General features: G+C 51.1%; 1 protein-coding gene across 1 annotated transcript in view; it reads right to left on the reverse strand.

Annotated features, from left to right (window-relative positions):
- The window catches only part of LOC132354588 (F-box/WD repeat-containing protein 10-like), a 64,233-nt gene extending 40,828 nt beyond the window's left edge, over positions 1 to 23,405 (reverse strand). The window contains exons 1-8 of the mRNA XM_059906448.1: positions 22,873 to 23,405; positions 16,671 to 16,766; positions 13,061 to 13,294; positions 10,676 to 10,841; positions 10,147 to 10,242; positions 5,743 to 6,317; positions 5,220 to 5,281; positions 1,802 to 1,929 (exon numbers count right to left, since the gene is read on the reverse strand). Of these exons, the coding sequence (XP_059762431.1) occupies positions 1,802 to 1,929; positions 5,220 to 5,281; positions 5,743 to 6,317; positions 10,147 to 10,242; positions 10,676 to 10,841; positions 13,061 to 13,294; positions 16,671 to 16,766; positions 22,873 to 23,379 (1,864 nt within the window). The 5' untranslated portion in view covers positions 23,380 to 23,405. The remainder of the gene's footprint in view (positions 1 to 1,801; positions 1,930 to 5,219; positions 5,282 to 5,742; positions 6,318 to 10,146; positions 10,243 to 10,675; positions 10,842 to 13,060; positions 13,295 to 16,670; positions 16,767 to 22,872) is intronic.
- Between the last annotated feature and the right edge of the window lie 373 nt (positions 23,406 to 23,778).

Raw genomic sequence — 23,778 nt, forward strand, 5'->3', positions numbered from 1 at the left:
CGGGCTATTCTGAAGACAAAACCTTTACACCTGAGGCCAAAGATGACAGACACTGTCTTACACCAACTTCAGACTCCACAAAATTTAAATTAGCAGCAGCTCCAGAGAACCCAGAGTCCGCAGAAAACAGCTTGAAAATCACTCCTAAATGCTGACATACTCAGAATGAAGTGTCTACAAATAATTTTCAAAAGGTCTGAGAAAAATACGCACACACACACACATATTACACATATATTCAGTGTGTGTATGTGTATACACAGAGAGAAAGAGAGCACAAATGCAACAAACTGCTAATAATTGGTGAATGTGGGTGAAGTGCATATGAGTGTTCATCATTCTACTCTTTCAGCTTTTCACAGGTTTGAAGTTTTTCAAAATAACTAATAAAGCTATACTGCTAAGTTAGGAAAAATGACTGTAATAGACTACTACCTAACCATAGCCCCTCAGCTCACCACCGCAGCCAAAATGCCCTTGCAAACGTAGGGCAACCCAGAAGAGAGTTTTGAGGACACACTGAGACAACTCTACTTCAGGTGGGACCAGGTTCACACAGTGATTCTGGTACCAAGGAGCTGGATGATCGTGAGCTCCCTGCCTGGCTTCTCTGAGCCTCAGTTTCTCCATCCTACTGATGATGAGGAAGGAGGAGATGAAGGCAGATGATGAAAATTATGCTACCTTCTATTATGAGATCAAATGTGTGAGGCCAGTTGCCTCTGCTCTTGGTGTTGTTATTACTACCCCGGATTAAACCAAAAGGTTGGCGATACCGTGAGCATGTCTAGCGCCCACATCTGGCAACCGGGCACCGATAGAGAAAGGCAGCGTAAGTCATCGCTGGGTTGGTTGGCCGTGAAGGTCTTGTAAAGAGTTGGGGTGGGGACAGGAATCAGGCCGGGAAGGAGATCAGTGCTAACAGCTCAAGCTCCTCTATCTGACAGATGCCTGGAGAAAAGGCCAGAGTGGATTAGCATCTCACCCACCAGGAAGGCCAGACAGAGGAGGGAGGCCCAAAGCGCCTGAGTATATAAGGGGGCACATTACCCCCAGAAATGCTACAAGCTGAAAGTACAATAGCTTGTTCCTAAAGGTCCAAATAAATTAGGATTTTAATCTGTGAAGCTGACAGACTTCAAAGGAGCAGTTTTACAATCCAACTCAGCCTTGGTTCCACGCTTGAGGGCCCAACCTTGGGAGTCTAAGATTGGCTGGAATCCTGCTGCTTTCTTACTAGGGCTGTGGCCTTGGGCACGCCCCTCGGCCCCTCTGGGCCCCCATCTCTCCTCCTCTGTAGAAGATGTGTGATCACCAGTGCCCTGCAGGGTGTCGTAGGGTGAGGCTTACATTCGTTAGTGTAAGTAAGCCTGGTGGTTACTTCTGCTGCCGCCCCATCCCACATACACAGGTGTGAGCACGCACACACGTGCACACACAGCATGTCAGCCGGCTCAGGCAGGGAAACTGGAGCCATGTGAGATCGGGTGTCAGAGTTTAGAATGTGACCTTGGCGGATGGCGGGATGCGACAGCCTGATGGGTAAGCCAATGGTGGGGAAGTGGCGCCGGTGGTACCCAAAGAGGGAGGTGGGCAAACAGGTTTCATTGGAGTAAGACCCAGAGGGGAAAACACTTCTCAGAGGAAACCTTTGGGGCTGAGACGTACATCTGGAGATTTCCCAAATATCCAGGTTACGAGCAGCCTGAAGTCTCCGTGCAGTCCCCTAGCTTCCTTCTGCCCTTTGCATTCTGTTTTGTTCATGATTCTGATTAAAGCCTATACCACCCCAAATCTTCACCTCCTTTGCCGGCCCCCTGCATGGTGTAGCGAGCCCCAGAAGGCACGGCTGCTGTACCCCCATCGGCTCCACTGTCCTGCCCAATGACGTGCACCTGAGGTTCTGCTGGTTCCCACCCAGCACCTGACCTGGGTCAGATGGCGGGAAGTCAGGGAAGGGCTCAGGCTGCAGAGCAGGAGGGTCTCGGCTACGGAGCAGCAAACATACCTCCACCCGCGACTCACTTGCCGCCCTCGGCTGCCCGCCTCTGTAGATGGACATCATGAGTCTACCTCGCTCACAGGCGGGTGATGTGTTTGCAAAGGCACTTGATCACATGGGAAAAGCTGTACTAGGATCGTTCTCAAGAGGAAAGGTGGGAAAACCATCGTGTTTGAGCCACCGCCTGCCCGTCAGGTGGTGTCACACTTGTTGGCAAAGTTAACTGAGACGAGGCCTCGTTCCTGAGAAATCGTGGAGTTTCCAGTTGCCATTTGCCCTTCGGTTTAAAGAGAAGCAGGTGGGGAACGAGGGCATTGGCTAGAAATGTCTCCCTCTCCGGGAGGGGGAGAAACACGAGAGCACAGAAAAGTTCTGACCCGGCTGACATGGCTGGGTCCTCAAGGAGATCGGGTGACTTCCTGCTTGTTCGGAAACTCGCGGGCACTTGTTATTGGTATGAAGGGCGGAACAGATTCAAGAGAGTAGATGGGGCAGACAGAGGTTCTCAAACCCAAGCCTGCATCAGAACCCCCAGAGGCCTTGTTGAAACACTGCCCCAGAGTTTCTGATTCAGCGGGTCTGGCTGACGCTCGAGCATTTGCTTTTCTAGTAAGTTCCCAGGTGGTGCTGATGCTGCTGGTCAGGAAGCCACACTCTGAGAACCACTGACGTTCATGTCTCAGAACCTGTGAACGTAACCTCGTTTTAGAAATAAACACAAACGCTTTTTTCAAAACGTCCTACTGAGCATCCTTGACCAAGTTTTGCCTCTCTGAGCCACCAACCTTTTCATTTTCATTCCATAAAATACTACCTATCTCACAGGGCTGCAAAGATTAAATGAGGTAAGAAATGGGGAACGGTCCTCAAAATGCCAAAGCCCTCCCTACTCATCATTAAATTTAAAAACCTACGCTTTTTAATTTTTTTTAATTTTTATTTTTTGCCGGCGTCGCAAGGCATGTGAGATCCTAGCTCCCTGACCAGGGATCAAACCAGAGCCCCCACCCTGCCCCCCGCAGTGGAAGCGTGGAGTCTTAACCACTGGACCGCCGGGGAAGTCCCCAAAACTAAGCTTTTTAGAGGAAACCCGAGGGCCTCAGCAAAACTTCAGTGAAGGAATGTGGTAGCCAGCAGTGGGTGTAAAGAGGAAAGAGGATCCAGAACCTCTGGAACGTCTGACCAGCTGCATCTACTATTATATGTTCCTGTCTATGCTTAGGGAGTTGCCAAAGACAGTGGAGGCTTCTGTGGGACATACAGAAGAGTGGCACACACTGACACAGCTTGGGGAAAATGACAGAGGGCGTAAAATTGGCCTTTGTTATCTTTTTTTTTTATTTTGTTTGTTTTAGGCGATTTTCAGTTTTTGGACCCAGGGAAAGAAAAAAGATATGCCCATCGCTTAAGACAATGCTAATGCTCAATTTTGCTTTGATCTTCTATATCAAGAAGAAAGGTCTTAAAACCAAAACTGAGTGGACAAAAAGAGGAACTGAAGTTCAAAACAGGTAAGGAGACACCCAAAGGGTTCCTTTTATGAATCTGAGCGTGGCCTAAACAAATTATATCTCACGACAATGACACAATTTACCAACGTGACTGAAATCCAGGCAGTAAATTTTGAGAAATTAGGGAGAATGGTGGAGGATGAAAACAGGCAACATTGTCTTGATTTTTTAAAAGAAAAAAAGGGTAGATTCTGGAAACAGCAGGTGAGGTGTGAACTTACACCAGAATTCTAAAATGGTTTGTCAAATATTATGTGAGCATTTGGGGAAGAAAGTAAGAAGCATCAACAACCCAGCCAAGCTGATCTCACTTTCCCCCTAGAGAGCATCGTTAGAGAGGAAATGCTGACATAGTATATCCTGATCTCTGCCGCTGAAAAGTCCTTCATGGTGTCCAGTGGATAAAGGGGCATAAGGTGGGCTACATTAGCAAACAATTCTACTGATGCGTAACTTATTGAATAACCAAACCCAAAAGATATTGGCTGAGGACTGCAAAATTCTAATCAATATAGGTATCAACCTAATCAATATGTATATCAACAAGAGTAAGATTTAAGAAGGAAAGGTTACCAATTCTGTAGGTGACACCAGGCTAGGAAGGAGAGCTATTACACTGGGCATAGAGTCATGAATAAAACTATCTCCGCAAGCAGCAATGATGTGATGAAATTTAAAATTCAAATTTAAAAATTTCTAAGGATACACAGTATAGCCCAGGGAACTCTACTCAATACTCTGTAATGGCCTATATGGGAAAAGAATCTAAAAAGGAGTGGATATATGTGTATGTATAACTGATTCACTTTGCCGTACAACGGAAACTAATACAACATTGTAAATCAACTATACTCCAATAAAAATTTTTTTTAATATTCTAAAGGTCAATAAAATTCAAAGCTTTTAAATTCAATTAAAAAAGGTTCAAATCCTATACTATATAAATCCTAGAATTCAAATGTAGGGCAAGGGTCTCTGGAAACGAGTCAAGTGACGCTGCAGTAAAGTACTCTTGACACAGGACCGTCAGACCGGCCAAAGAAGAAGGTACTTGCCTTGACACAGGTCACGGAAAAGACCCAGAAGTTGTATTTCCAGGGAATCCCGAAAGGGGCCTCAGGTTATGTCCCCAGAAACCCATTTAAATACAGTTTGTCATTTGCCTAAAGGTTTGATGAATGTACATCATTAATCTTAGGGAGCGCGTCTGTAGAGAGAAGGGGGATGTGATCAGAGGAGTAGAAGGTCTGGAAACCACAAAGGAAAGTGGGAGACAGAGTGAGAAGCGAAGAATAATTCCCGGGGGGGACGGTGTGAGAGCTGCCCTTGAATGAGGAATCAGACGCGTCCACACCGTCCGGGCGGCTCCAGGGGAGAGGAAGGAGCCCCGTCGCCTGAGGTCGCAGAGACTAGGACTCGGACCCCACTAAGACATTCCTGCAGTCCTCACTGTACCCAAACCAGGTGAGCATCCATGTGAGGTAGTGAGCTCTCCGTCACAGCACAGCCGCAAGGCCCAGTCAGACGTGCGGGTGCAAAGCGACGGAGGCCGTAAGACGCTCTACTCCTACGAACGCAGTTCATGATGTGGTTTATTCCCGTGCACACAACACCCACCGTCGAAGGAGGAAGGCAGCATGGGGTAGTGGTTAGAAGTACAACATCGGCCCTCCCAGATCTGAATCCCAGCTCGGCCACTCACTCACCACGTGACCACGATGAACCTGAGCAAGTTCACTGACCCCCACCTGAACCACAGCTTCCCCATCTGCAAAATGGGGACGGTGTAAGCAGCTACCCCATGGGGCTGCCATGAGAGCCACGAGGGCTGACGCACGGGAGGAGCTCAGGACAGTGCCGGGGACGCCGGGGAAGCGAGATAAAGTTAGCAATTTATTCTGATTCCTCTGCAGTCTTTCTGATGGTTCTGAGGATTCCTGGTGACCACCTCTGGGCACAGTGCGCTGTTCACCCGAGCAGACAGGACATCACGAGAAGATGGTGAGGGGGACTTAGGGCCTGAGGATTATTGCAAACGTGGGGAACAGTGCTGCATGGAGCCCAAGGCGGCGGCCAGACACCCTTCCCCTCATCCTCTGACCCACGTGATTTCTAAAGCCAGCAACCGCTGGCAGGGATTCTGCCCCCCAGTCAGCCTTAACGCGCAAGCTGCCGCCCCATCTGTGTGTTAGCACAGGTCTGGGCTCTGGACCCCGGCATCTAGGGGGCGGGCTCCACCGGGGTCGGTGCCGGCTTCTCGGGTTCCTCTCCCAGATCCGCAATCCGGATGGCGTTGTCCTTCTTGGAAAGCCAGAAGGCTGGGTAGACGGGCTCCGAAAACTTACAGTCGAACCGGTGCACCAGCGTCATGGCCTCCGGCTCAACGCCGTAGAAGGAGAGGACGCCTCCGGGGAAGTCCACGTAGACCCCCAGCCTCTGACAAGGGCGGGCCCTGAGTGGGGTCTCCGTGTCACTGTGCCAGGCCGTGAACCCTTTGCCATCCCACTGGAGGCTCCAGGAGAAGTTGTTTCCGGAAATGCAACCGTTGCGTTCCTCGCCCTTTCGGTCGATGCCCTGGCACGTCAGGCCCACGTAGATGCCCGCCCCGGAGAGCTCCACCTCGAAGTAGTACCTGTGCAGGTAGAGGCTCTGCTGGGCCAGCACCTGCCGCCAGTGTGTGAACCTGCTGGGGAGGTCCGGGTACGGGTGCGCCCAGGGCGTGGTGTTGGTGACCTTGCGGTTGTCCTCCTGCAGCCGGAGGTACCTGTGTGCCGTGTCGGGGTCGAAGGCAATGTCACAGGCATCTGAGGGGACACAGAAAGTCAGGGGCTGCCAGCTGATTCAGACCCAACACTTCAAACCTAGCGAGCCTCCAAAGGACGAAAAGACATCCGTCTCCCACACCCCTGTTCCTTCCCAGAAAAGAGGTGGGTGAAAACCAGAAAACAGAACGCAAGTGTGATATTGTGATTTACAATAAATATATATTTGGTCTCTGGTTCCCGGTTGCCGGCACAAAGCTCCCTGTAATCTCCTGAGTCATAAGTGCACTAGGACCATCTGTTGTTCTGATATTTGGTCTTTGGCCCCTGTTCCTGACACAGAGCTCCTGAAACCCTTGTAATTTCCCAGGTTATACATGTATCTTTTGTTCTGACAAGGCAACTCTGGATGGGCTCCTGGCGGGGGCTGGCTGGTCACCAGAAAGACCAAGTCATGACTAGAAGCTTGGAACTTGCAGCCCTAACTCCTATTCTCATGAGAAGTGAGAGGGGCTGGAAATGGAGTTAGTGGGCCACCATGCCTATGAGATGAAGCCTCCATAAAATCCCAGTAGTGCAGGGTTCTGAGTGCTTCCAGGCTGGCAAACATCCACACCAGAAGGCGATGCACCCCATCTCCATGGGGACAGAAGCTCCTGCAATCGGGACCCTCCCCGGCCTTGCCCCGTGCCTCTCTCTCTCCATCTGGCTGCTCATCTGTGTCCTTTATCGCATCCTTTAATAAACTGGTGAACGTAAGTGTCTCCCTGACTTCTGTGAGCTGCTGTAGCAAATGCTCGAGTCCAACGGGGGCGGTCCTGGGAACCTCTGATTTGTAGCCAAGTCGGACAGAAGTTGTCCGTCACCTGGGGACCCAATACTCGCGACTGGCATCTGAAGTGGGGGCCATCCTGTGGGATCTGACGCCATCTCCAGGCAGTGCCAGAACCAAGTTAAGTTGTGGGACGCCAGGCCAGTGTCACGGAGAACTGCTTGCGGGGGGGCACCTCGCCCACGCAGGTCGTAAGTGGTCCCAGACCCCTTTTGACAAGTCACTCCACCTCCTTCCTTCCTGAAGCTCAAATTGCTTGGAATTTACTGTATTATTTGCTGAACTGAATCAAGAAATAAAACCTACGGATGGGCTCATGCTTTCATTCATTCGACAAATACGTCCTGAAATCCACGCACTTTTCTACCCAGCGTCGGCAGGGGTTTGGGGCAGACAGGCGCTCATACACCCACATTTGATTCACTCATTTGTTAAAATATCTGGCCAATATTTATTTAGCAGAGGAACTCTCAAGCAGTCCCCGCCCCACACATTCTCCTCCTGGTCCCAGAGAACAACACCTCCACGCACCCAGGTGCCCAAGTCGCACTCCACTTCTTTTCCCTCATCCTCCCACGTCTTGCCCCACCACACACACGGGCGGCCCTGAGTCCTGTGGATCCCACCCTCCGTGCCCTACTTCACCCCCATCTAAGCCGCCCCCAAATCTCCCCCAGAGGGTGCAGGAGTCCCACGCCGGTCGTGGTGCTCTCTCCCGCCTCCCCCGCCCAGACCTTCTCCCCGACAGGAGCTCGCTTCGGGGAGCCAGCTAAGGGGAAGCACGTCGCCCCAGCTTACAGCCTCTGACGGTGCCCCTGCCCTTAGGATAACGCAGTGACCCGCCTCCCTGGCCGCCCGGCCCGGCGTGACTGGCGCGTGCCTGCGTCAGCAGCCTCGTCTCCTGCCCTCTCCCCCTTGACCTCCACACTCCAGCAGCCTGACCTCAGACCCACCCAGCGCTGAACCCGCTCGGGCGGCTTCGGCACAGACCGTTCCCTCCGCGGTGGGGTCCTCGCCCTGACCTGAGTCAGGGAGATCCTGACTGATCCGTTGGGATTGTGGCTGTGAGTCTGTCCTCAAAGAGGTCTCCACGCCTGCCTGTCAACGTCTCTCGGAGCACCCTGGCTTTATAACTTCCTGGTACTCATCACAATGTGTAATTATTTATCAGTGTGTTTGTTTCATGAATGTTCTCCTTTCATTCTATCAGCTCCACATTTTATGTGGGACTCTATCCTGGGCTTCTAGCTCTGAGAAGATGCTCGGTATACACGTGCCAAATGAATGAGTGCGTTAGTACTCTTCTCATCTGGGGGACCCAGGGCTCCTTACAGCGTAGGTGATTCTATGCCTTGGGACAAGCAAACCAGAATGGGTCTGGAACATTCTGTGAGTGCCAGAAAGCAGCAATACTCTTTAGAATGTCAAGGGCAGAAGGTCAATGCTTAAAGGACAAAGAGGCCAGCTTACAAGTGGTTCCCACCGGTCAGTCAAGCTGGCAATTTGACAGAACTTGGACAGGTGAAATGATCTGAGTCCATAAAAGGCTAAAACTTCACAGCAATACTCTAGGAGCAAAAGTTAATGTCATGCATGAAAAAAGACGACTGTCATGCAACAGAAAACAGATTATAATAGGATGTGGTTCACTTTTATTTTAACGTTAAGCACAAAGGTGTTTGGCTTCTTGTATTAACTATATCTGTTAGTAAAACAAACATGTGGGGCTTCCCTGGTGGCGCAGTGGTTAAGAATCCACCTGCCAACGCAGGGGACACGGGTTCGAGCCCTGGTCCGGAAAGATCCCACATGCCACAGAGCAACTAAGCCCGTGCACCACAACAACTGAGCCGGAGCTCTAGAGCCCGTGAGCCACAACTACTGAAGCCCATGTGCCACAACTACTGAGCCCACACGCCACAACTACTGAAGCCATGCACCTAGAGCCCGTGCTCTGCAACAAGAGAAGCCACCGCAATGAGAAGCCTGTACACCACAACAAAGATTAACCCCTGCTAGCCGCAACTAGAGAAAGCCCACGCGCAGCAACGAAGACCCGACGCAGCCAAAAATAGATAATTAATAAATAAATAAATTTATTTAAAAAAAAAAACACAGATGTGCTGGTGTCAGGAAGCAGGAAAGAATAAATCAAGGAAACTGTGTGGAAACCGAGAGGTCCTGGGGAAAATGAGGAGCTGTGGAAAGAACAGGAGACAGTCATCGAACCCGAGGCTCCACGTCACGACCAGAGCAAAAGGGGTTCAGGAGTTGGTCAGCCAGCGCTCACCTCCAGAAAGCAAGCAGAAGCAGGGTTCAACGGCACGTTCCAAAGAGATGAAGCAGCTGCATGTCCTAAAAGTGAGCCTTGACTACCCAGATGCAGCCCTTCCTCTCCTGGGAGATGAAACCTCCCTGCCTTGTTAACCATAAGGAAGTAAATATTGATTGGAAATAACATGTTTTCAAAACTGCTGACAGACCAGGACACTCCCACATCATGACGGGACAATGGGTTTTGCAGTTCTGGCCAAGTCAGACTTAACAGGGAGCCATTTGGGAACTAGCCAGGATCTTTGAAAGGGCCAAGGTCATGCAGGACACAGAAGGACAAAGGGACTGGACCCAGATTGGAGACAAAGAAACAACTGTGATCTTGGACCGGACTTCCAGCCAGAAAAAGGACACTGGGAGGAATACCTCGTGAAACCTGAATAAATTCCATAGATTAGTTCATAGCCTTGCAGCAATTTCATTTTCCGGTTTGGATCAGTGGACCGTTATAACGACGCTTGGAAAAACTGAATGAAAGGTATACAAGAATTCTTGGTCCTCTTTCTGCAATGTTTTCCTAAGTTTGAAACTGCTTCAAAATGAAAAGTTCAAATTTTTTTTAAATTAAACTTTTTAAAATGTACCATTTGGGCATAGACCCTGATGTTGCAAGAACCTGAAACCTACATGAGAGACGGCATCCTTGCTTCCAAAGCCTCACACGTACGTCCACACCCAGGGAGAGGGAAGTTGCTCACAACTTACACTGGAGGAACTGCTGCCTGGTGCTGGGCTCGGGTTCCGAGGTCCAGTGTTTGTGTTCAGTGAAGGCACACACCTGAGTTCCGATGTCGTACTCCTCTAGAAAATCAGAGAATTGTGCATGCACACCTGTCCAGGTGGCAGGAGAACCTAAGAAGCAGGAACCCCCAGACCCTCTTCCCTGGGCTTCCTCGGGGAAGAAGGGTCCGGACACCAGTCACGTGTCAGAGACCCCTGCTCAACGGACCACACAAAAGTAAAACACGCTGAGGAAAGACCCCAGCCTGACTTGGATTTCACCTGAAAGTACAGGCGTCAGCAACCTCAGAAGCTAGTCTCGGAGATGCCAGCCAAGGGCGTGACGTGACTGACTCACATTCTCGGGTCTCAGTCATCAAGCTAAGTGTCCATCACTAGCACGGCTAGCCAGGGGATGGCTCTGAAAATGAGAAGCTCCCCGGTTCTGCTCTCCCTCCCAACTCCCACCTCCCCCGTCAGCCCCTCCGAGACACTACAAGCCACAGCCTCTCACCCTCCTTGGAGAACTCCTGGAGCTTCTCCTTGTAGTTCTGCAGCAACTGGATCAGGTGTGCGGTGGAGTCCGTGATAACCTTGTGGATGCCCGAGAGCTTGTCCTTGAGTCCAATGTAGACACTGGGGAAAGCATCATCCTTCATGTTCTTGAACTTGCAGTACTCCTGCAGGAAAGGACACACGGCAGAACTTGCCCTGGCTTCTGTGCTTCTTAAACAGGGCTGCCCTCCTCAATACGGCACCTTCCGCATCTGTAAAATAGGCTGATGGTGATGTGCACTTCACAAAGAAAGTGTGTGTAATGGGTCCAGCTCAGCATCTGATAATGTAGAAAGCATTCGTGTTTTTTAACTGGGAAAGTGGACTTTTAAAGATCAAGAGATACTAGGCACCCACGAGCAGATGCAATACACAGCCCAGACAGGGAATCGAAGAACAAATGTGTTACACCAACAGCGCAGATGGCGGTAACATTCCTCCAACCTTCATTCTATCAGTACTTTTTTTTTTTTTTTTAACTAATTTAAACACAAGCCACGACAGGGATGGAGGAACGGGTGTAGCACTTGGAAGATTCACAGACAATTCCTCAGGCAGGAATGCTTGCTGCTGCATTTTCCTAATCGGTTCAACCCAATACACAGTGTTCTCTAATTCTTGTTCTGTGCTTTAAGAGTTTGAAAAGTGTTTTCACATAGATAATCACATTAAGCCTCTCATGCTTCAAAACTCTGCAGTGATCAGGAAAGATTGCTTTCAGGTGTAACACATTATCAAAATTCAAATGCAATGGAAGCACTGAATTACAGACTGGGTACAGCAGAAAACTTAGTGATGAAAACAGTTGTACCAGAATGGTTAGATTAATGGAAGAGAAGAAAGAGGCCAAGCCAGAGAGTAGATAGGGAGAAAAATAAACATTTTAACACCATATGTAGAGTTAGTGCCATATATGATAAAAGTAACATTTTAGATCACTGGGGGGACTTCCCTGGCGGTCCAGTGGTTAAGACTCTATGCTTCCAAGGCAGAGGGCGAGGGTTGGATCCCTGGTCGGGGCACTAAGATCCCTCATACCGCACGGCACAGGGAAAAAATAAAAAATAAAATAAAATGGTCTGTTTCTAAAAAAAAAGAATCACTGGGGAACAATACATGTCATTTCGATTGGATAAATATTTGTGGAAAAAGAAGTTATGTTTAACTAAAATAAGTTGTCCTATACTAAAATATATTTTATACATATTAAAGTTTTTATGTTAAAGTTACCAAAGGAGAAAAAAAAAAGAGATTTTATTTCTTTTTTTTAATTATTTATATGCTCTTTAGGAAACTCATGACATGGGAAGCCAAATTTTTCTTCATAGTTTCTTTGTTTTGATATTGAAAAGTAAAGGAACTGAAAGACATTCTTTGGTATGTCTGTCTGTCTCTGTCTGCTTCTCTTCCTCTCACTCATTACAAGGCTAACGATGATTATCTTGGGTGATGGGAATATGGATGATAGTGTTCCTTTATATTTTTCCATATTTTCCAAGTTTTTTTTTTCAAAATAAACATTTATGTTTGCCGTTAACTAGAAGGGAATCTCTTCCCAAAATGCAATAAAAGAATTATTTGTGTGTAGGAATATTAGCACTGAAGGAGCCTTGGAAATCACTGACTCCGACCTGCTTGTTTATAAATGAGGAATCTGAGACGCAAAAAGGTTAAGTGACTTGCTAAAAACTACACAGCGCTCTAGTGACAGATCCAGGAGGATGGAATGTCTGATGGCAGGTGGCTTAACATACAATGAATGGCACGTTGTAATGAAAGGTCTCATCTTCTCTGCTGGGCTGTCTGTCCTCAGTCACCCCAGCACGTGCAGCCCTCTCCGAAAGGCAGCAGGACCCCGGTCTCACCCCGGCCCAGCAAGCATCCCTCCACTGTCGGAGTGGTTTATAAAGCACACTGAGGCCTGAGCTCATCACCCCTCACCTGAAGTCCTCCCTGGGTTGCTGTGACTTCACGATGAAGAACAAGCTTCTACAGCCAGATGCCCACCTGGCCCCGCCAGCCTTGCCTCCCATCGCTCTGTGCCCAGCGTCCCACACCCCATCCTTGTGAAAGCACCTTAGTTCCCCAAATCGGCTGTGCTGTCTCAAACCTCTCTGCCTTTGCACATGCCGCTGCCTCTGCTGGCACATGATGCATCTTCCACGACCCGGTTCCAGCCTCTCCGCTCTGGAAAGCCCTCCCTCCCGTACTCGTGTACTCAGCCGCTCTCTGTCCTCACAGCTCCCTGCACACCCGATTATCAGCGGGCAGTTCCCCTCTCCCGTGCGCCGCAGGCCGAGCAGAGTGAAGGTCTCCCTGTCATCAGCGGCACGGCGGCCCATACCTCCAGGAAAAGCACGGGGCTGCCGATGGCAGCGATTCTGTCCAGCTCCTGCCTGGTCTTCTCCATCTCTGCGCTCCTGTACTCCAGGTGGGTCTTGATGCCATTGGCCTGGCCCAGGGCAGCTTGCTCCTTCTCCTCCAAGAAGAGCATCACGTCAGCCTGGGCCTTCCTCATGGCAGCAAGGAGATCCCCAAACTGCTCCTTCGCCACCGCCTTTACCTCCGACACCGACACCTGGCAGGGGGCGGGGGTGGGGGTGGGGGTGAAGAACCTGTTAGTGAGGCGTCCAACCTTCTCAAAGCTCAACATGCAGAAACGCAAACCCGAGAAACCCGCAAATCAGGGAGCGATTTCCTATTGTAAAAGGAAGCCTTTATTCTCATTTGAATCCTGGGTTCCCGGAAGCAAGAAGGACTCTCCAGGGTATAAGTACTTATTTGCCAATCATTCCCTTAGTCTCTCATCCATCAGATGGGAGGGTGAATTATCTCATTTCTGAGTCCAGCTCTGACAGTCGGGCTGCTCTTCAAGTTTGTGACATCAATCTTCCAACCAGGACAATGTGCGTATTCAGTATACTTGATAGTCATGTTTCTTGTGGTAAAATAATAATTTGGCTTCTTTGTACAAATCAGTAGCATGAATTTGCTTTCTTAGCATTTCCTTTATGTCCAGTTAAACTGCCCACCGGGTCCATCTGAGCCAAAAGCACATCTAACCCTATGGTGTCTGTGCCAGGCACAAAATGTTTAGGGTGTGTGCAGGTGTCCACAGCACCGAAGCATTGCAGGACCAGCCTACCTATGCAGAATGGAATGCCACGTTCAAAAATATATAAAACAGGGCTTCCCTGGTGGCGCAGTGGTTGAGAATCTGCCTGCCGGTGCAGGGGACACGGGTTCGAGCCCTGGCCTGGGAGGATCCCACATGCCGCGGAGCAACTGGGCCTGTGAGCCACAATTACTGAGCCTGCGCGTCTGGAGCCTGTGCCCCGCAGCAAGAGAGGCCGCGACAGTGAGAGGCACGCGCACCGCGATCAAGAGTGGCCCCCGCTTGCCACAACTAGAGAAAGCCCTAGCACAGAAATGAAGACCCAACACAGCCATAAATAAATAAATTAATTAAAAAAAAAAAAAGGATAAGCCCAACTTTAAATATATATATATATATATATATATATATATATATATATATAAAACAAATTCCATGTGATGAATAGCAAGGATTTGCATGATGGCACTTGTGCATGTGGGATTCTATCCTTCCACATCCTTTACAAATGCCTTCAGTCAATGCCATATTTACAACTTCAATCCACATTTTCAATGGTTTCCACTTCTCTTTGGTAGTTCTTAGGTCCTGGTGCTGATGGCTCCCTCTGACAACGCCCAACTCCAGATCGTTGCCCCAACACAAATTACCTGGTTCAACTTCATGTAAAGTTCTTGGAAACACTTTCCTTTGCTCACCCTCCCTTCGCACCACTCCACAGCCCGGAGCCCATGCCCCGCCTGCCTCAATCTCCCCCATTGTTCCTCCATGACCATCCCATCTGAGACCCCTCTGAGCAGCCCCTCCAGGTACTGTTTTCTGTTCTCCTGGGGTCCTGCCGCCTGCCTGGTCACTTTTTAGTTACATAACATAGTAATACAATAACGGCCACATTTAGGAAGTGCTTATCATGGGCCGGGCACTGTTCTGAGCACTGTATACATATTCTCTCATGGCAACCCCAGAAGGTAAATACAGATGGCCCTCCATATCTGCGGATTCCACATTCACGAATTCAACCAACCACAGAATGAAAACATTTGGGAAAAAAATTCCAGAAAGTTCCAAAAAGCAAAACTAGACTCTGCCAAGCTGGCCACTATTTACATAGCATTTACATTGTAGCCGGTATTGTAAGTAATCTAGAGAAGATTTAAAGTATACAGGAGGATGTGCGTAGGTTTACATGCAAATACTGGGCCATTTTATACAAGGGACTTGAGCATCTGTGGATTTTGGTATCCATGGGGGGGGGGATTGGGGGTTGTCCTAAAACCAATCCCCTGAGGACACCAAGGGACGACTGTACTACTACAGTCCCCATTTCTTAGATAAAGAAACTAAAGCACCACCATTGCAACAGACTGAGTCATTCTTAGGTCAAGGAAGCAACACTCCCAGGCTCTCCTGTCCCATCAACCTGGGGGCCCTGGACAGTTCTTGTTGTCTTTGTGTCCTCATGTACCTCCTACACGGTGGCCACTGTGGTAGCTACCTCACCTGGTTACCATGCAGTTAAGAGAAGAACTGAGTAGGGATCAAAGTGTCTGGAAAATAAAGAGCTGGAAAAAGGCAAGATGCTCCATGCGGTTCTCCAGATTACATTGAGCATGGAAATCAACAATCTCTGAAGGTTTCCAAGACTTTAAAGGGATAATTATTGTTCTTCTTTTCATAAGATTATATGGGTAAGAAATAGGTATTCCTGCTTCCACAGCTAGTTAGTTATAAACACCAAGGAGGAAGAAATTAAGTTGAAATGGTTACATGTATTAGATATGGATGGATGGATGGATGGATGGATGGGTGAGTGGATGGGTAGGTGATGGATGGATGGATGGATAGACGGATGGGTGGATGGATGGATGGATGAATAGGTGGGTGGAAGAATGGATGGGTGGATGGGTGGATGGATGGATAGGTGGGTGGATGGAAGAACGGATGGATGGATGGATGGATAGATGGATAGGTGGGTGGATGGATGGATGGGTGGATGGATGGGTGGATGGATGGATGGATGGATGGATGGATGGATGGGTGGGTGGATGGATGGACAGATGGATGGATGGATGGATGGATGGATGGATAGTGGATACGTAGGTGGATGGATGGATGAATGGATAGAATCATTCTTGATATGCAAAGATGCTGCTGCTGACTGACTGCCATAGGGTAGTTGTTTTGCATTCTCCTCTGAGTTGTGGTTATTGGCTTGCCACTAATGAGAAACCTTTGTGGGAACTGTTTGGGTCTACTTAGAGTTTATTATAGAAAGTGGTCATAAACCAGAGAGACTAAAACTAAGTAGCCTGGCACGCCACTGGCCTTATCAAATACCATCCACTAATTCAGCAGCTCTCACCTCTCTTTTCTGGCTGCCAGGATTTAGGACTGGTGAAAATCGCATGCAGAACACCCTCCCATGATGGAAGAATCCAAGATTATGCATAATTTCTGGAGCTCTAGCTAACCACCCCCCTTGACTCCCACATATACCCTTTTCTCCTGGTCAAAAAAGCATATGCACATATACAAATAAGGACACTGTCATTACAGGACTAGCTTGCTTCTACTCTATAACATTAAAAAGTAAATCACTTGCCAGTTCTGAATCTTGAACTAATTTCATAGCAAATCCCCGTAACAAGGTGAAGTCACCCTGCGGTGTGGCCGACCTTATCTGTACCCACAGTTCTCACCCAATGATAAAACCCATGGGGCCCGTGGACATGGGGGCCGGGCCTGCACCCTGCATCCCACAACCCCGGGTGGGCCTGGCTGAGCACGCAGCAGCTGCCAGGTGTGCCAAAGCCCGGCAGGTGACCCCAGCCAGCCTTACCAGAACGGATTTATGGTTGGCTTGGAGCCTGGCGATGGCGTCTTCATTCAACTTGAGTTTCCGCTCCAGGTCTAACTGGGTGCTCCGAAGCTCAGCCTAAGAAGAGGAAAGGTCAGCGTCAAGGAGGCAGGAGCCCAGGGCACTCGGAAGGTCCCCAGGAGCAAAGGCACCGTCTGCCCTTCTTCCATGGAAAGGGGAGTCAGTCTCAGAAGCTGCTCTCGGAAGCCAGGCTGGAGCACCCACTCTCAGCGGAGGCACAGAGGGTCAGCCGCGGGCCGGCACTTCCTGGGGTGAACTGGCTAAAGTGCAGGGAGAGCTTACGCTGCGCTGGGCATCGCTTCAAGCGTTTCTCTGCGTCACCTCCTATCATCCTGACCATGCCCATAGCAGGTAAACACATTATCTCCATTGTACAGGTGAGAAAATGGAGCCACCTATCCAAGGTCACACAGTTGTCAGTGGAGTTGAGTCCAGCCCATCCGGCCCCAGAACAGCCTTACAAGGAGCACAGGGCGCTTGAAGTCGGGGGTGGGCATCCCAGGCTTCCTACTTAGCAGATGAGACTTCGGGAAAATCTACTTAACGCCTCCACACTTGCATTTCTTCACCTGTGAGGTGGGAGCAGCTAAAGTGCCCAATTCACAGGGTTCCCGCAAGGATGGGAGGCGTGTCAGCAGGAACTCTGTACAGTAGCGGGCACGTTGCAGGTTCTCCATCCGTGTGGGTGGCGTCATTATCCTCATCATCGTTACTAGCTCTACCTCAGCTGCTTTCCATCACGGACTCTTATTCTCTGCCAGATGCAGGCAGAGCGAACCCTCCCCGCCGAGGCAAGTGCCCGCCTGAGAACCCTGGGTTTGCGCCCACGTCAACGCCCCTGCCCAGCCCCACTCTCGCCTCCTGAAACTCCCCAAGCACTGTCTGCTGAGAACGTGCCGAGGCTTGAAACCAGAGCCTTTGCAAGCTTCAGAAGCCCTGTCGCTTTCTGCGTCCACAAGGGCACGAGACAGCAGCAACAGAAAGAAGAGCTTTCACTGATTTTCACAGCAGCGTGTCTGCACGCCAGCTGTGTCGTCATTCACCCTAACAGAACTCGGGGTGCGGGGGCACCGTGACGCGTCTCCCCTTCCTCCCACTGAAGCCCGCGGGAATCCCAGGCCCCAGTGGTGGCAGCCCAGGCAGGCAGGGGACTCGTCTCCCTCTGCAGAAGCCCGGGAACGTTTGCTCAGGCCCTGCGGCCCCGACTCAGAGCCGAGGGAGCCCAGGTGACCTCCCGCCCCTGAGACCTGAGACCTGATGCCCAGGAGTGGGGGAAGCAGGGAAGATGCGGGGTCTGGCCTGTTTGGGGGCAATGTGGAATCTTGGTCTGTCTAGAAGGCTTATTACCCAGTGACCTGCTCCAGGACGGGAGGGGACATGAGCTGCTTGTTGAAAGGTGGTGGGAGACACAACAGAGCACACAGTAGCAACGAGTGCAGAGTGTGTTAAAGCGGTCGGCCCCAGCACCATCCGGGGTCACAGGAGACCCCCAGAGTGTCCAGGGAGGGGGTTTCTCCCCGCTGTCTGCGGACTGCCATAAAAGGAGAAAGGGACTCCCAAGTGCCTAGTGGGGACCTCTGAGTGAGTCACCCCACAAGCAGGCACTCCTGCTTACCACAAGAGGCGGGGCCACTTGGGAGACCAGCATCTCCAGTTTTTCCTGTTCCCAGGAAATGATGGGGTGCCCAGACCCTGGCTCCAGGGTGTCCCAAGGCGTCAGCCATACGCACATCACATCGCAGGCCCAGGCAGGCCCCACACAAAAGCAGGACAGCAGTGCCAATGAGAGTAGACGGCCCCATGTCCAAGGGCACAGAGAGTCCTCCCCGCTTCAGCGGGGTGAGGACAGATGCTGTGCAAAAGGCACCATATCTGGGGTACAAGACCTGCCTCTCTCAGGCTCTACGACCCTCATCAGATGGTTTAGCATCTCCTCTGGTGCCTCAAGGATATGTTAACAAAATCGTTCTTGCTTCTGTCTCCAGGGCAAAGGGGGTACCCAGCTCAGTGGCCAGGGTCGGGTTAGAGATGCAAACTGGAACAGCAGGGGGAGGGAGAAGAGAGGAGGAAATTCCAGATGGTGTCAGTTGCTTGGTGTTTCCCTCTGGAGAGTCTGTGTCTGGGAACACTAGGGTCCCAGCTGGGCCCTGACTTCACTCCTTGGCCGGCTGATGAGAGCTCGCTACATGCCAGTCCAGTTATATAAGACACTGTCCCTGCTCTTGAAAGACATACAGCCTGCTGGAATGTTCAGGATAAAACAAGTTGCATAATACTGAGTCCAAGGCACTCCTCGGAACTTCTAGGAGAAATTCTCCTGAACAGCCTCAAACCATCCGCCTTTTGGCAGCAGATGGGCCGTGAACAATGCTGGTTAACGGCGCCCCCAAGAAGCAGGAACACTTGTGGCTCTCAGACCTTGGCTCCTGCTCCACCTGGAGACTGTGTCCGAGATCCCCACCGTATCCTGAGCTTTCTGGAACCAATGCTGAGATTGGACGCAGTGACCTGCCACTAATGGACTTGAAGGTCTAAGACGGGGCCCAGCCGAGCCTTCCTTCCCCCAAGATACCTGCCCTGACCTCACTGCTGGGGGTCTTCCTCCTTGGAACACGCAGCAGGGCCTTTGTGCTGCCCCAGCCCTTTGGCATCCAGGGAGACGTGGACCTGCCCTGGCTTCCTGACTACAGCCCACGCTCCCTGAGATAGTGTAGCACACTTAGCCCATAGAAAGTACTTGATAACGTTTGATAAACTTGAAAAGGAACAGAAAAGAACAAACAGGAAAGCAGTCACAGAAAGAGTGCAAACTTCACAACTCACACACATGCATGCCACAGCTTCATTTCCCAGCAGCGAGCCTGAGTTCAGAGAAGGTGAGTGGAGTTAAGATTAGCTGCTCTTAAAAGCTAAGGGAAGGGCTTCCCTGGTGGTCCAGTGGTTAAGACTCTGCACTTCCACTGCAGGGGGCACAGTGGTCGGGGAAGTTCTGCACGCTGCAGGGTGCAGCCAAAAAGAAAAAAAAAAGCTAAGCGAGAGGGATGGCCTGGGAATTTGGGGTTGGTAGATGCAAACAATTACATGTAGAATGGATAAACAACAAGGTCCTACTGTAGAGCACAGGGAACTATATCCAGTCTCCTGGGGCAAGCCATAATGGAAAAGAATATTTAAAAAAGAATGTATAGGGCTTCCCTGGTGGCGCAGTGGTTGAGAGTCTGCCTGCCAATGCAGGGGACACGGGTTCGAGTCCTGGTCTGGGAGGATCCCACATGCTGCGGAGCAACTGGGCCCGTGAGCCACAGCTACTGAGCCTGCGCGTCTGGAGCCTGTGCTCCGCAACAAGAGAGGCCGCGATAGTGAGAGGCCTGCGCACTGTGATGAAGAGTGGCCCCCACTTGCCGCAACTAGAGAAAGCCGTCACACAGAAACGAAGACCCAACACAGCTGGAAATTAATTAATTAATTAATTAGTTTTTTTTTAAAAATGTATATACGTGTAAAACTGAGTCACTTTGCTGTACAGCAGAAATTAACACAACATCGTAAATCAACTACACTTCAATTTAAAAAAAAAAAACAAACAACTAAGAGGCCCTGGGACGCTGGCCTGGGCAAGGGGAAGAACGGAGTCCCCATTGGGAAGAGCTGGGCTCTGGAAGCCCAGCGGCACAGAACAAATCATCAGAGAACACCCAGAATTCCCAAATCCAGAGTTTTTGCCCACTGGCATAGCTAGAGACCGTGGGGGCCTCAGGAGGGGCTCTGTCGGTGAACTGAGAAATCAGTCGCTCTGTGGACCCGATGCAGCTCCCGGCCGCTCTGTGTCCCTGTTGCTGACCCCGCTGTTCACGGTTTCCCTTGCACAACATGCCTGAGTGACTGGCGCTTACCTCGATCCAAAGTGACCTTCAGCAAGCGGCTCCAGCGGGCTGGGGCTGGCTGGAGGAGAGACGGAGCTTCTGGAGCCTTACTTATGTCTAACAAGACTTTCAAGATAATCCTGGTGGTGGCTGCAGCCTCATCCAGGTACTGTGTCTTCGGAGCTGGTCTCCTGGGCTCCTTGCAAGAAACCCTTTGGCTCCTGAGCCGTGGCAGGGCCACCCAAAAAGCGCTCACAGAGCACACACGCACTCTCAGCGTTGAAAGCAAGGATGCGGGGTGGAAAGGCAGGAACTCTGCTAGGCACACTGGGAAGGCAGAGGCTGGGCACTGGGCCCGCACCAAGGATCCGGGGTACGGGGCTGCTGCGTCACACCTGGAACCGGCCTGCTTTCAGCACCAAGAACTGCCCCAGTTGTCTGTATTTTACCTCACACCGCTCCCTCCTGGGATGTCTGAATTTGGGGTTCCACACACGAGAAACACAACCCTCCCTGCTCAGAACGACAATTACCCTACGTCTCTGTAACGCACCAGCTTACACTACGTTAAAATTCACATTGTATCTATGCTGCTACAGGCATAGAATTTCTGAAAGGAAACAGAAGAAAGAGTAGATCGTGGTGTCTGCTTCTGAGGAGGGAGATGGGCAGATCCAGGCTGGGAGGGAGGCCTTTTCTGGGAAAATCTATCTCAGTATTTGGTGGAGATTGTTTCTGAACGGGGACATGCATCACTTTTCCAGTGAAACATAACAGAATTCAGATATTATACCCTGAACAAGGGGAAAGCAGTACACTCTGCTTTAATCTCTCTACGACATGTGTGGCAGGGTTTTGGTGCAAAAAAAATAAAGTAAGGTTATAATATTGTGACCTTGGGGTCCTTCCCTGTGTTCCTCCAGTGGGGTGGCTTTCCAGAAGCTTCCACTCCCACTCCATGGCTTAGTCATCTGTATGAGTCTGGACAAATTTGGTGAAGACGAAAAGAGTCACCACCTCAGTGAGTTATTCCAGGACTGGATGGGAAGATCCACGGAAAGCACATAGCACACGGCAAGGCTCCACGAAGACCAAGGAGTCAGTTACGTGGAGCTTTATCCTCTGACCTGTCTGCTGACCCAGAGCCTCCTCTGTGAACGTGACTGTGAACGTGGGGAGTGGGTGGCAGTGACCTGCTCTCCTGATCGGACATTTCCTGGCACTGGAGATGCTGGGAACTGCTGGCAAGTGGATTGTAGAGCTGATAACAATGACTCACTGGCATCTGGAATACAGAGCTTTCTGGAACAATTCCCACTAACGCTGGATAAAATCCACGCTTAAGGGAGGGTGTGGAGGAGCGGGTCCTCCTCCAGGAAGCTCCTTGTCTGCTGCCCCTCCCAGGAAGCTCCTTGTCCGCTGCCCAGGGACCCCCGGGGCCAAGACGCTGCCACAGGCCTCAGTGCAGACAGGGAGCTGCCCAGAGTCTGGACACAAGAAATGTGGGACAAAAGAACTGCACTTCCCCACTGAGAACAAACGTGCTCGTGGAAAGTCCAAGTATGAGAAACGAAGCATATGAATCCATTCCCAGGAACTTCTCCAGGCTCTCAGCTTTCTCAGGGCAAAGAAAAGTCAGCTGTTCTAGAAACGGTTGCCCTACCTGATGGGAATAAAATTACAGGCTACGAGCACAGTATTTCTCAATCTCTTATGATACCTCTATCTGATGAGGAGATTTATTTTCCCTAAGGTAAGCAGTCCTTGACATTGTACCTGGAGGGAAGTTTCCAGTTCTCTCTTATCTCGGCACTATTCAAGCTCTTGGATTTCATACCCGGTGTCGCCAGAGGGGCCCTTGCTACTGATCTCTTGTTTGGGGTAAAGGGGAAAAGAGAACTTCGGGCAAAGTTTTGGCTGTTTTCTCTTGAATTTCTGCCAAGCTTTACATTGCATTCGTTGCCACTCAGATCCAGCCAGAGGGAAACATCTTCTGCACCCAACACCCACCCACGGATCAGTCACCAAAAGCTGAGTGAGAAGTAGCAGGAAAGTAGCCAGAGGAGCGACAGACGCAGACAGAGAGAGTACAGGGACAGCAGGACCGAGATGGCGACAGAGTAACCGACTCCAGTTTCCAAAGCCAAGTGCAAGAGACAGGGATGCTGGCTGCACAGCCAGGGGCCAAAGCTAAGAGCACAGGAGTGAAGCCGGCAGCCCCAGGAGCCGAGGCAGAGCCCAGGCCTCTCCCTGACCCACGGCCTCCCCACCTCCCTCTCCGCACGGACCCCGGCACTTGCCTCCTTGTCCCTGTGAGCGGCATCGAGGGAGACAGAGGCATGGCCCCTGTGCTCGGCCCGGCCGCACTCCTGGCAGATGCACTGCCCATCGGGGCAGCAGAAGGCAACCAGCGGGCTGCGGTGGGCCAGGCACACGAGCAGGTCCCGGTCCTTCACGGGCTCTGCCAGCTGGTGGCCCTGCAGCCTGCTGTTCTCCTGGTGTGGCCGCAGGTGCTCTGGGCAGTAGTTCACCATGCAGGTCAGGCAGGACTTCACGGCCCTCACCCTGTTGGCCCCGAGGCAGAAGTCGCACAGGACCTCCTCCTCCTCCTCCACCTCCGCCCCAGGACGCCCCTGCCAGGCAGAGCCACGGCTCTGTCCCCAGCTCTCCCCCGGGGAGCTCCCCAGGGAGGCTGTGCCCTCTCCTTCTGCTGGGCTGGCCAACCCAGAGTCTGGGCTGAGAGTGGCCGGAGGGTGAGCGGGGACCCCGGGCAGAGGCCCTGGAGCCATCAGATCAAACTCAGCCATGTGGAAGTTCTGCGCAGGAGCTGGGCTTCCTCTGCTCCTGGGCCCAGGATCCTGCCGCCCCAGTCAGATGGGAGAACCACGCCCAGCTGACGGCAGCTGCGGCAGGATTTTAACTGTTTCCTCCCCCCAGAGGAAGCTCGGTCGGTCGTCATTACTCTGCTCGGCTTAGAGGACGGCCAGCTGCAGTGGCCACAAGGCAGCCCGAGTCCCCAGGCTCAGGGAGGCCCAGGCTATCTCCCCACAGGCTCCGACCCGTCCTCCAGCCCAGACCCAAAACTGCTATTCTTCTGTGAATCATTCGCCCCCCCATAATCTCAGCCAAGCTGGGGGATCGGTCTGGAAAGGACTGGAGATTCCTGGGCTCTGCGGTCAAAGCCCTCGCACAGAAACGAAGACCCA

The sequence above is a fragment of the Balaenoptera ricei genome, chromosome 20, assembly GCF_028023285.1.
Source record: "Balaenoptera ricei isolate mBalRic1 chromosome 20, mBalRic1.hap2, whole genome shotgun sequence".
Classification (NCBI taxonomy): domain Eukaryota; kingdom Metazoa; phylum Chordata; class Mammalia; order Artiodactyla; family Balaenopteridae; genus Balaenoptera; species Balaenoptera ricei.